This window comes from Salvia hispanica, chromosome 2, assembly GCF_023119035.1.
Source record: "Salvia hispanica cultivar TCC Black 2014 chromosome 2, UniMelb_Shisp_WGS_1.0, whole genome shotgun sequence".
Classification (NCBI taxonomy): domain Eukaryota; kingdom Viridiplantae; phylum Streptophyta; class Magnoliopsida; order Lamiales; family Lamiaceae; genus Salvia; species Salvia hispanica.
This window is the reverse complement of record NC_062966.1, coordinates 27,061,924-27,075,975: the sequence shown is the minus strand read 5'-3', so window position 1 is coordinate 27,075,975 and position 14,052 is coordinate 27,061,924. Positions and strand designations below refer to the sequence as shown.

Below are 14,052 nucleotides of genomic sequence, written 5' to 3'. Positions count from 1 at the left end.
ATGGTGTCCTCACCAGTAGGAGGACTGGTTGAGATCTCTCGTTTTTGCTTGAACGTAGAAATCGTACTAGGAGAACTTAAGTTAGTTGCTCACGACCTGCGAGTTATGGCGATGAGAGACGTTGACGTGATCCTAGGAATGGATTGGTTAACTGCGAACTTTGCAACGATCCGTTGTAAAGAGAGGCTAATAACCCTACAAACCCCGGGTATGGAACCCGCCGTGTACCACGGAATCTCGATGAACCGACGAATCGCTATAGTCTCCGCGTTACAAGCCACCGCCATGCTGAAGAAAGGACGCCCGGCCTACCTTGTCTATCTCCACGGAGAAGAGAAAGAGGAAGCAAGGCTTGAAGACGTTGCTGTCGTACGAGATTTTCCCGATGTTTTTCCCGAGGAGTTACCTGGACCGCCGCCAGATAGGCAGTTAGAATTTACGATCGATCTCGAACCTGGAGCCGCCCCCATATCAAAGGCGCCGTACCGCATGGCACCTAAGGAGTTAGAGGAGTTAAAGATTCAGCTGCAAGAGCTCATGGATTTAGGATTCGTTAGGCCCAGTGTTTCGCCATGGGGCGCACCGGTGCTCTTCGTTAAGAAGAAAGATGGGTCAATGAGAATGTGTATCGACTATAGAGAGTTGAACAAATTGACCCTCAAGAACAAATACCCTTTGCCGAGGATAGATGACCTGTTCGACCAACTCCGAGGAGCCGGAGTGTTCTCTAAGATGGATTTGAAGTCCGGATACCATCAGCTGAAAGTACGAAGGGAAGATATACCTAAGACCGCATTCCGTACCAGATATGGTCATTATGAGTTCGTGGTGATGCCGTTCGGTCTGACGAACGCCCCAGCCGTGTTTATGGATTTGATGAACCGAGTTTTCCACCCGTACCTAGATACGTTCGTCTTAGTATTCATAGATGACATCTTAGTCTACTCGAAGGACGAGAAGGAGCACGCGGAACACCTACGGATCGCGCTGGAGACGTTGAGAAAGGAGAAGTTGTACGCCAAATTCAGCAAGTGTGAATTCTGGCTGAAGGAAGTCAACTTCTTAGGGCACATCGTGTCAGCAGAGGGAATCCGAGTGGACCCCGCTAAGGTCGAGGCGGTACAACAGTGGAAGTCGCCATCGACGTAGAACGAGATTCGGAGTTTCCTGGGTTTGGCAGGATACTACCGAAGGTTCATAGAAGGATTCTCAAAGATAGCGAGACCAATGACCCAGCAGCTCAAGAAAGGAATCAAGGTGAACTGGACGCCGGAGTGTGAAGCAAGCTTCCAGCTTTTGAAGGAGAAATTGACCACCGCACCAGTGTTAGCTGTGCCAGAGCTTGGAGTCGACTACGTAGTTTACACCGACGCCTCGAAAGTCGGATTAGGATGTGTGTTGATGCAGAACAACAAGGTGATCGCTTACGCGTCGCGACAGTTGAAACCGCACGAGTTGAACTACCCTACCCACGATTTAGAGTTAGCCGCCGTAGTGCATGCCCTAAAGATTTGGAGGCACCATCTCTACGGAGTTAGGTGTGAAATCTTTACGGACCATAAGAGTTTAAAGTACTTCTTCGAGCAGAAGGATCTGAACATGCGACAACGGAGATGGCTCGAGCTAGTGAAGGACTACGATTGTGGTATCAACTACCACCCCGACAAGGCAAACGTGGTAGCAGACGCTTTAAGCCGTAGAGACCATTCGCAACTCGCTGTTTTTCTAACAGAAGAGGAAAGTTTAGTGCGAGAGTTGAGTAAGTTGCGGATAGAAGTAGTTAGAACACCCGATACCGTGAAAGGCCGAATCGCCGCGTTAGTAGTAGAACCTGATCTAAGGACGAGGATCGTTGTAGCTCAACGGCTAGATGAGAAATTGGAGGAGATTCGAGTCGAAGTAAGGACCGGTGAGTCCGGACAGTTTAGCGAGGCTTCCGATAACGCTCTTACCTTTGAAGGGAGACTGTGCGTGCCGAACGACGAGAGTCTTAGGAACGAGATCATGAGCGAAGCGCACGAAACCCCATACACTGCTCACCCCGGGAGCACGAAGATGTACCAGGATCTGAAAAATTCCTTTTGGTGGAAAAGCATGAAGAGAGATGTCGCAGCTTTCGTGGAACGTTGCTTAGCCTGCCAACAGGTGAAAGCCTTACACCAACGACCGTACGGGAAGCTACAACCGCTTGAGATACCCGAGTGGAAGTGGGAGCACATCGCTATGGATTTCGTGACTGCGTTGCCGAAAACCCTTAAAGGGAACACCGCGATTTGGGTGATCATCGATCGACTTACCAAGAGTGCGCATTTCATACCAATCCCCGTAACCCATGGATCGGATAGGCTAGCTCGGATCTACATTCAAGAGATTGTGCGACTACATGGAGTCCCAGTGACGATTACGTCTGATCGTGACCCGAAGTTTACCTCGAAATTTTGGATTAGTCTACAACGCGAGCTTGGAACACGCTTAAACTTTAGTACCGCTTTCCACCCACAATCCGATGGACAATCCGAAAGAACGATACAAACTCTCGAGGATATGCTAAGAGCCGTGGTGCTCGACCGAGACGGAAGTTGGGAGACCGCACTCCCTTTGATCGAGTTCGCCTACAACAACAGCTTCCAAGCAACGATCGGCATATGTAACATCCCGGAATTTAGAACCCTAATTTAAAGCCCTAGAATTAATTATTTGATGACATGGAGTCGTGAATGCATTTATTTCATGGGATGCCTTGGCCAAGTCGAGCCTAGGGTTTTTGTTGAAAGTTTGAAAAGTCAAACTATTTGATTTAATGATGTGGCATGTGATATATTAAGTTATGAGATTATGTGGCAATTTAATTGTTTATGGGTGAGTGAGAATATTAGAGGAAAATTTCCATAAATACTTGTCACCCTAATTCTTGTAATTTTCGAACCCTAGCCCCTTGGAGAAGGAATTTCTATTTTTCCGGAATTTATTTAATCCTTGGGATATTTATCCAAATTAATTCCAAGAGCCAATTATTTCCTTGTTTAGAGATGGAAAAATCGAGCCCCCTTATTTTTCTAGTGATTTTCGAAAATCACTATTTTTGGGAAGGAATGAATTATTTTATTTTATTTGACTCCCTACTTGATTTCCTTCCATACCTAGAATTTAAATATTCTACCAAATCTTTCCATACTTCAAGAGATCTTGCCTTACCTTATTTTAGTCAATATTAAAAAATCCATGCCTTATTTAAATAGGCATAGGGGACGCCTATTTCTACTCCAAATTGGGAGAATTCTTATTTTTATTTTGCTCCATGATATTTTATTCTATATGGAATAAATACCAAAACAAAATCATGGCTAGTTGGAGAGCCTCATTTTCGAAAATTATAGGGATTTGCCCTAGGATCTATTTTTGTTAATTCTTCTTCCCTACTTCACAATATTATTTTATTTTATTTTAATTAATTGGGAGAATGAGATCTTACCAAATATTCTATTCTAATTACCTAAAGATCTTGTTGAGCACTATAAATAAGAGAAACATCAACCCTAGCCCCCATAATTTTCGGCCCCCACCCTCCCACACACTCTCTCAATTTTTCTTCTACATTACTCCATTAATCCTTCATCCTTTGAGAAGAAATTGAAGTTTAATCCAAGAACTCTGAAGAATCAAGGCTAATACTTGTTTTCTACCGATTGTTTTTCGCTAAAAAGGTATTTTTGTTTAAGAGTTATGTTTGTTCTTCTTCTACCTCTTCTTTTTCTTCTTCCAACCGATTAATCGGTCTTCTTGAACCCTCATGCATCTTGGTTGAGTGAAAGAGGGATAAAAAGGGATGTGGGGACATGTGTATGTGTGTGTGCCATGTGTGTGTGTGGCGTGTGTGTGTGTGTGCCGTGATGTGTTGTGTAGTGTGTGTTTGATGGTTAAATCTTCGTGTGTGATAAACATGATCTTGATTAATTAGTAATGATAAGATAAATCGTTGGGAAGAGGGAAAAGTAATAAGACATGCATGAGTAAGAGTAGTATTGAACCTAATTTGTGATATGTGACTATGTGATTAAAAGGTGAAACTTTGGTTGCGAAGCCGGATAACGGAAAAGCGAATCTACTTGAAAACTAAGCAGTCGAGGTGGGCTTTACTCTAAAAACTCTCTTTTATTTTATCAAAATGTTGTTCGGGGTTATAAGGGTGGTTTAACTGTTATGCCATGCCTATGTTTGTTTAAATGTGATTGTTGGATATGCTTATACGAATTCGGGTCTGAGTATGGGCCGCAAGCCCTACCAGGCTGTGTACACAATGGGATCGAGAGCCGTCCTTGCTAGTCGGCCGGTCTCGTGGGCGAAAAGTGTGGCCACACTTTCGTCGCACCATGAAATGATTGTTAATTGATGAGAAAATGGGAGGTTATTTTGACTGGCCAGTCTATGAAAATATATTTTGTGATACTCGTGATATTCCTTTTATAACTGCTTAAAACTCGAGTTCACTTGGTAAGGGTGGCATAACTTATAAAATGTTTTGGCAACGAGCTCACTGAGTATTTCAAAATACTCAGCCCTGCATGTGTTTTCCTTATGTGCAGGTTGAATGACGACGAGTGGTGGCGGGTGTTGAGCAGATTAATGAATTAAAAAGGATATGTTGAACTTCAAGCGTAGTTGTGTCTTCATACATAGCTATACTTTCTCTTGGTCGTTTTCCGCTGAATTTTTGATACACTCTAGAATTTCTTTTTGGAATATTTGCATCTGGCCTTCGGGTCGAAGCCTTAGTTTTTCTTGTGATTTTGACTTGGAGATGATGTCGTACTCTCGAGATTTTTTATCATGATTTATGATACTTTTCTTTCCTCTAATCATCTAGGTTAAGTTGTTGCATTTAATACTCTGATATCTCTTTCAATTCTTTTGGTCAACACTCTTTAAATGAAACCCTAGTCTATGTTTACTTCTTTAGAGTTGGTTTAGGGTAGCAGCCGCCGCATTTATTGTACCCTAGGAGGGCGGGCTGTTACACTTACCCTGCTAAAATGTACCTGCCACAATTGTAGCATAGATCATGTGCAAAGCAGTTGCTGCTTCAATCAAGTTGATTCTTTCATCGGCTGAATCAGCTAAACATTTCATTGCCAATTCAAACACTGATATCATGCATTTCACCTTTGGAGAGTAATGTTGATCTTCACATGATAATAGAGCAGGCGCCACCAATTCAGTTGCTGTATTCTTCTCTATAGCTTCACTTACCCACCATTTTAAGCTCCTTTCTTCACCAAATATATCGTCTGTTGGCCTTTTACCAGTGAACATCTCTAGCAGCAATATTCCAAAACTGAATACGTCCCCATTTGTTGATACTTTTCCTTCGATTCCCAACTCTAATTGTATCACATGCATTCAACATTTTTTTTCCAAAATTAGGTACAATATTCTATGACAAGATATAAGTATGACAAACGGTATATAACATGCATCACCTGGTCCTGCGTAACCGATGGTTCCCACTGTTTGTGTTTGGATGAACATTTCTCCTCCATCGAAAAGCTTGGAAATACCAAAATCAGCAACATGAGCAGTCATATCTTGATCGAGCAACACATTGCTTGGCTTTATATCACAATGGACAACTGGGAATTTATGGCCATGGTGAAGATATTCCAAGGCTGCTGCAACATCTATTGCTATCTTCAATCTCTGTATAAGATCCAAACCATACATGTTGGAATGTAACCATTTATCCAAGCTTCCATTTGGCACGTATGTCATAATCAATGCTTTAAACTCTTTGTTACAACAACATCCAACAATGCGAACTAAGTTTCTGTGCCGAATGCTACTCAGTATAGTAGTTTCAGCCTCAAAGCTCCTTGTTGCTCCTTGCAGTTCCATGTTGAACACTTTTACAGCAACTTTCAACCCATCAGAAAGTGTTGCTTCGAATACAGAACCAAAGCTACCTCTTCCAAGTAGTTTGGTTTCACTAAATGAACTTGTTCCTTGTTCAAGTTCTATGTAAGAAACTCTTCTGTATTCAGTAGTTGGTGGTGATATATCAGCAGAGAGTTCTACTTTTTCTTCTTACACATCGTCATGAGAACAAGCATTACTGTAACATCCCATATTTTCGAACCCTAATTCTAGAGCCCTAGAATTTTATTGATGACGTGGGAGACTAGAATTATTTGATGGATGAATTTATTGCATGAGTTTCTTTCACCGAGTCGAGTCTATGGATGCGTTGGAAGTTTGAAAAGTCAAACTTGTTGATTATATGATGTGGCATGTAATTAATTAAATTATGAGGTGAATTATTTGTTTAAGGGTGAGTGAGAATATTAGGAAAAATTTCAATAAATACTAGCCACCTAATTTGTGAGATTTTCGAACCCTTGACTCTTATGAGAAGGAACCCTAGACAATTTTTTTTCCAGTGCAATAAATTATACCGATCAGTATTTTTGGATAAATATACCAATATTTTAGAATGACATTTTCCAGCCATTAGGATGCGGAATTTAAATATTGCTTTGATTTGATTAAATTTGGTTACCAATTTTTTAAATATAATTTGATCACCTTTACTTGTGCATGTACCGTGACTAGTTTGTATCTCAAAATCTAATAACCTTATCCAGACGAGGAATACATTTGCGACATATATTACTTATGGGATTGACATACATACCTGTCAATTTGTTAATATCAAGATATAACTTCTCAAGCTTTGGTAGATTTTGGAAAGATGGGATACTTCCTGACAAACTATTGGCAGATAATGTCAGGATTGTCAAGGAAGAAATATTGAAGACTGAAGATGGAATATCTCCGGTTAGAGATGCACTGTTAATGCTTAATATCTCTAGTCTTGAAAGATTTCCAAATTCTGTTGGAACTCCTCCTGAAATTATGAAATGAGATACCTTGAACAAATAATTATATACACCCTCCGTCCACGAAAAATAGAGCAATTGGTGTATGACGCGGGTTTTAATGTAGAATTGGTAAAGTAAGAGAGAAAGGAAAAAAGTAAGAGAGAGAGAAAAAGTAAGTGAGAAGTAGTGTTAGTGGAATGATGTGTATGGTTATTATTAGTTGAAAACTTTTCATAAATGAATGTGCTCTATTTTTTGTAGGCAGAGGAGTATATGTAATAGAGAAGCTTTACAGTGTGTAAATAATGAATAAGCACTTTGCAAGTTGTAGGACATGCAAACTAGAGTTTTTGACATATAACAAATTGACAATAAAACCATATATTATTGTAATTTATATCTTGAAAACCATTATTGTACCCTAAGTACAACTTTCTAAGCACCTCCAGTCTCCCAATTTCACACGGGATGTTGCCACTGAAATTATTGAAAGATAAGCTCAGTATCTCAAGATGTGTGCATTTATTTGGCCATATCTGCCCTTCAAGTCGGTTATTATGGAGTGACAGTATTTTGATGTTGGGTATATTGTTGCACATATCCCTTGGCGGCTCGCCTGATAGGCTATTATTTCTAATTCTGATTTCTCTAAGGGGAGACACATTGAAAACAACATGTGGTATGGGCCCACTCAACTGATTATGGCTCAAGTTTAATATTTGCAACTTGGAATTGTTAAACAAAGACGCAGGAATTGTACCGAAGAAAGTGTTGTTGTGCATACAGAGTTCCTCTAGTTGAGGTAAACTGCCCAACCATGTTGGTATGTCTCTAGTGAATGAATTTACTACCGCATTCATCACCTTCAAACGTCGCAGTTTAGAGAGCTCAAATGGTAGATCCCCGTGAAACTATTGGAATTGATGTCCAAATATCTGAGAAACGAAAGATATCCAGAGAGATTAAGAGCAGTGACACGGCCGTGTTTGAGGCCACACGACACACCAACCCAATTACAGACTGATGTATTTTGAGACCAATTGGTGCTCAAAATAGCATAAGGGTCGGAAGTGACGGAGTTTTGAAGGAAATAAGAGCATGCTTATCTGTTATGACAGAATTCAAGGAGAGGGTAAAGCTACTCAAGAACAAGATTGAAAGAGCACAGGAAAAAGTAAAACCCTCCATTAATTTGCTGTTTTGATTCCTTTGATACACTGGCTTGTTTGCAATGTTAGATTCTGATCATTTATATTAACTAAAATTTATTTCGATTCCATTTAATTTATGAGGATTCAGTTTATTTGAATTTTCGACAATGAAATATCCGTCCCAATATACATGTGGAATATTAACAGTGTCTGTGTCACATCTTCAATATATAATATATAGCTCTTCACTTACACATAATTAATCTATGAAAATTCAATCATTGCTTTTTCCAAATTAAACAAAGATATTTTTAGCAGTAAATAATATACTTCCATTCTCTTAAAAGTGAAAAGAAAATTATTTCAATTTGAACCCTATCTCCGAAAAATGAGAACTTTCTAATTTCAGAATTTTTAGTGATATGATAATTTTAATTGGAGAGGGTTGACTATGACTAATTATCACATGATTATTCATCTAAGATTCAATTGTGAGATTCAATCTCATAAACCAAACACATCCAATATTTAGTGATATGATTTAAAGGTATTTAGGATGTTGAAAAATATGTGAAGGATACATGTGCATGTGTCCGTCTGCAGCACATGGTATTGTAGAAATTTATATGTAACAACAAAATGTGAGATAAGCCTAAGAGAAATGAAAACAAATTCCACTTTATTTATTTGTACATATATTGCGTCGTCGGAGTCAACTAAACTTATCACACTTCTATTTTTATTTTAAAATAATGAAATAAAAAAATCTATCAAATAGAAGTATTCCAGTATTGCTATTATATGTGGTGTTTATGAATTATTAAAAAAATAAACATATTCGAGGCTTAATTTGTGAAGTAAACACAATATTAGGAAAGGTTAAAAAACAAATGTAAACAATTTCCAGACTGTCATGATTTATATAGATTGTATTATGTGATCAACAAATCGTCGTCTTCGTCAACTCAACTTGGCACACTTATATTTATGTTTTACTAATGCAAGCAAAATATACAATATGTGGTGTCAATTATATTCACAAAAATGAAGATAAACTTATTTAGGAGATTTTACATATAATATACTGAAAAATATATAAAATTCAACCTAATATAATACTACCTCCATCCCACTTAAGATGTCCTATTTTTTAGTGGCACAGGATTTTAGAATGGATTGTTAGGTGGAATAAGTACAGAGAAAAAAAAATGATTGAATATTTTAATGAGAATAAAATGAGAGAGTGATTTATTTCTAAATATAGAAAATAGAGTAAGACAAACTAAAAAGGAAATATGAAAATCTTAAATGGGATGGAGGGAGTATTGATATAGTCGTAGTATAATTCAATTGACAAGACGCTTATCTTCTAATCAATACGAGTTCGGGGTAGATGCCGAAAAATTCAGATGGAGGTTGAATTTTTCTAAATTTTAAGTTTGAGATTTTGAAGGATAATTTTCTTAGCACTATTTGAACGGAATCCGATTTGTACAGTGTTTACAAGTCAAATCTTATCCTATCCTTCTAATTTTTGCATTTTCTCACACGCATAATCTTAATTTATTGTATCTTTAACAGTATACATTTATTAGTATTTTAAAATTTTCTATAGAATTTCATTGTCCCTCTAATGCATGATACTCCATTATTTCTATAGTAGAGATATTTTTCAGGACACGAGATTTAAGAAAATTATGAAGTGAATTAAATAGTGAGAACGTAAAGTAGGAAATAGATTAATACATAAAGCGATATAAAGAGAATAAAGAAAATGGAGATGTGTTGTGTTTTTGCCAAAGAATGTAATAATTTATAATAGGACAATCCAAAGAATGTAATAATTTATAATAGGACAATCCAAAAAAGAATGCTACTTATCTGCGGTAGGATGAAACGAGTATACTATTTAGTGGAGTATTATTTATACGAAATCAATATTTGAGTCTTCGTCAACACGCGGTGGACTATTCTTCTTGGCAGGATGAAATTGTCGAATATATTTTGTATATGTAAAATTGGATCCTTTTGGTTGAATAATATCATCGACAGATCGACTTATGTGTGGTAGGAAAATTAAGATTGATGAATATCCACCCTAATAAAGGAAATAATAATAGAGAATTATTGTATTCGATTTGCAGTTTAGAAATTAGAGGTTTATGTGCTATATTGATATTAAAAATACATATATTGGTGCCTCATCTTACTCGCAATCGATTATGTGACACGTAATTTATGAAAACGTATTAATCATTTTGGTAGTTCATAATGGCATGGTTAGAAGTGTTTTTTCCATCTTCTTCCATTTCTTTAAAATTAATCTACTTATATTTTTGATAAAAAAATTTCTTTAATGAAATGAGATCTATAATCGTTTTCTATCATTTTTTTTCTTTTAATATCATTTGTATTTTACAAATTATGTATTAAAATTCGCGTATTGACCCAGAACCTTTATTTGTAGGAGATGTGTGGAGTATTACACTTTTGGCAATATGTTAGAAACACACGAGGAAGATAGATGATGGCTAAGCCTATGCATATGAAGTTTCCTTTTTTTTTTTTGACACTTAAGTAAGTTAAGCTTTCTAATGAATTGTACACTTATAAATAGCTATGCTACATCCATGAAGAAGCAAGCACAACACAAATCCCACAAAATATAAGCAACATATTTTAATGGAGCAACTAAAGTGAAAGCTGATCCGTACAACTAAAGTGGAAGCAAATTAAGTTAATTTATTCTTAATAAGTACTCTATCATCACTATTATTACTTGACCTACTTTACAAGTCTTTCATTAATAACGAATCAGCCATCTAAAATTATATGGTCCAACAAATTGATCTCACATATAATTAATTAAAACCTTGCGGGACACATATAGATTACACTCAATTATTCCACCTCTCGATTTGTAATACTATCTTCTTAATCATCCCTCCATCATATGTTAAGTAATTTAAATTTTCTTTTAGCACGTTGCAAGTAAATGAATACAAATTTTTTATGTAAAAATTAGCCATCTTACTCGATTCTTTTAATTTTATATACTTTATTCTTTCTTTTTATAAGTAAAAAATATAATGGACAAATTAATGCATTTGTTGAGAAATATGTAACTTATAAAATTAATAAAAGTATAAAGAATTTCTAAAGAATTAGAATTGCACTAAATATATGAAACAAAAATAATAAATGTTAAATGGACTAAACACGAATAATTGTTATATATGAGAGTCATAAATATCTATCATAACTCTCTCTATAATGTAATTGTGTGTTTAAGCGTACAATAGATTTGGGCCTAGGTGCATAATTTAGTTTGGGCCTTAATTATGTGAAGTGAAAGGTGTATCAGTGTATAGAGATTTTGACAAGTTTTGGTTATATTAATTGGGCTTGGCTTATATTTTGTTGTGAGTTTTGAGCTAAGTAAAACATAGTAGTATCAAACTGAAGCAAATGATAATTGGAAGCTCATTTAACGAATAAAATAAAGTCTAAACCTCCACTTCTTAACCATTTATAAAGAGCTAAATATATATTCGACCCAAATTAACAAAATGCAAGCTGCTGGCCTGACAAATTAATGTATTTGCTGAGAAATATGTAACTTTAACATCACTATTATTGGTCCAAACTGTTAAGGGAAATCTATCCTAACTGTTGTGGTGTGCCCATGCAAACGTGAGGTTCATCAAGCTGGAGCAATTGGCTCGGGAAAAAGAGAGATCTGGAAGTGAGCTAGACCAAGAGGCTCAGAACTAGCCGTTAGAAGAATCAGTTATAACTGATTGGGACAGCTGGAAGGGAGTTTGAGTTTAGCTCGGTTGTAACTTCTCTTATATAGCTAGATGATTCCTCTTGTTTTATAGTTGTAACACACGCACAATATCACTTTCAAAAAGATAGATAGGAAAGCTCTTGCTTAGAGAGAGTTGAGAGCACATCATCTTGTAGAGTGAGACATCATCATCTTCTTCTTCTTCTTCTTTCACACTTGATCAATAAATTCCATAATACTTCTCCGTGGATGTAGGCACCTTGCCAAACCTTGTTAGATCCTCGGTGTGCTTTCGATTTCTTGCTCGATTAGTTGTGTAGATCAAGTAGTTAAATCCTAACAAGTGGCGCCGTCTGTGGGAATCGAGATTCCAACTGATCTTGGGCGAGTGGGATTTTAAATGCAACCGATCTTGGGCGATTGGAGTTGATTGTAGCCGATCTTGGGCGATTCAGAGTGTGTGTTCTGTCTTGGAGCTGATCTCACCAAGTTGCTGATCAATTGTTTGTGAAAATGTCTACAACAAAGTTTGAAGTTGAGAAGTTCACAGGCTGAAACGATTTTGGGTTATGGAGGCTGAAGATGAAGGCCATCTTGATGCAGCAAGGCCTATGGGAGATACTAAGCGCCAGTGAAGATGAAGGAAAGAAGTGTGAGGCAGATGAGAAGGAGAAGGCTAGGATGCAAGATATGCAATACAAGGCATATAGCACCTTGATCTTGAATCTCACTGACAGGGTGCTTAGGGAAGTTTCCAAGGAAGACTCTGCATCTGGTGTGTGGAAGAAGTTAGAGTCATTGTACATGACAAAGTCCCTTGCAAATCGGCTGCATTTGAAGCAGAAGTTGCTGACCTTCAAGATCTCAGATACAAAAGATATTGCTGAGCAACTTGAAGATTTTGGGAAATGCATTGATGATCTTGAAAACATAGATGAGGAGATCAAAGATGAGGACAAGGCATTAACGTTGCTGAATTCCCTTCCCAAAAGTTATGAGTATTTCAAGGATGCCATGCTTCTTGGGAGAGAATCAAAGAATGGCTATGAAGAGGTACATTTGGCTCTCAAGCGCAAGGACATTCAGAGAGCTATAGTGAAGCAGCCAGATCCTGCAGCTGAGAGTTTGTATATCAACAACAATGGCAAGAAGGGGCCCAAGAAAAAGTTCACAAAGAAGCAAGAAAGGGACAAGAGTGAGGGTGGAAAGGAGACTAGAAGCTGCCACTACTGCAAGAAACCTGGGCACCTCAAGAAGGCATGTTTTGCCTGGAAAAGAAAGCAGGAGCAGGAGAAACTTGGTGGTGGAGAGTGGAGGCACCGGAGGCCTTGAACATTTATGATGGAGCTGTTATTGAGGAGTCCTAATGGACTCTGGGTGCAGTTTTCATATATGCTCTCATAAATCTTGGTTCCATAATTTCAGTAGTTCTCAAGGATCTGTTATGCTTGGCAATGATAAGGTTTGTGAGGTAAAAGGGATTGGAGAGATCAAGCTAAAAATGAGTAATGGCAGCATCAAGATCCTGACAGAGGTCAGGTTTATACCCAAGATAAGGAGAAACCTCATATCTCTAGGAGTTCTGGAGTCAAAAGGGTATAAGTTTGAATCAGCAGATGGGATACTCAGGGTCACTAAGAATTCAAGGATCATCATGAAGGCCAAAAGAAGAAACACTTTGTACTATTTGTTGGCAGAGACAATGGTTGGGGCAGGAGCTGTTTTATTTTCTCAGGTAGTGAATATGGATTCTTAGCATGCCAGGTTGGGCCATGTTTGTGAAAAGGGGATCGGGGCACTGGTTAGGCAAGGAGCTATCAAAGTTGGTGCATCGGATACTATTGGTAGATGTGAGCCATGCATCCTGGGGAAGGCCAAGAAACTACCTTATGCAACTAGCAGACACAGCTCTATTGCCCCCTTCATGTATGTTCATAGTGATCTATGGGGCCCTGCACAAACAGAGTATATGGGTGGAGGCAAATATTTCATCTCTCTCATAGATGATTATTCTAGGAAAGTGTGGGTGTATATCTTAAAGGAAAAGTCTCAAGCCTTTGCAAACTTCAAAGAGTGGCACACAAGATATGAAAATGAAAGAGGGAGCACTCTGAAGTGCCTAAGAACAGACAATGGCATGGAATTTCTGTCAGCCGAGTTTGAGGAATTTTGCAAGGGAAAGGGGATCAAAAGGCACAGGACAGCCCCTAGAAATCCACAATAGAATGGGGTTGCTGAG

General features: G+C 37.9%; 1 protein-coding gene across 1 annotated transcript; it reads right to left on the bottom strand.

Moving 5' to 3' along the window:
- Positions 1-5,025: 5,025 nt before the first annotated feature.
- LOC125206628 (probable LRR receptor-like serine/threonine-protein kinase At3g47570) lies at positions 5,026-7,691 on the bottom strand. The gene is made up of 5 exons (XM_048105867.1): positions 7,657-7,691; positions 7,282-7,349; positions 6,686-6,898; positions 5,478-6,074; positions 5,026-5,378 (listed from the first exon to the last, which is right to left on the bottom strand). Exons 1-5 carry the CDS (start codon positions 7,689-7,691, stop codon positions 5,026-5,028), a joined length of 1,266 nt encoding a protein of 421 aa, XP_047961824.1.
- Positions 7,692-14,052: the final 6,361 nt, after the last annotated feature.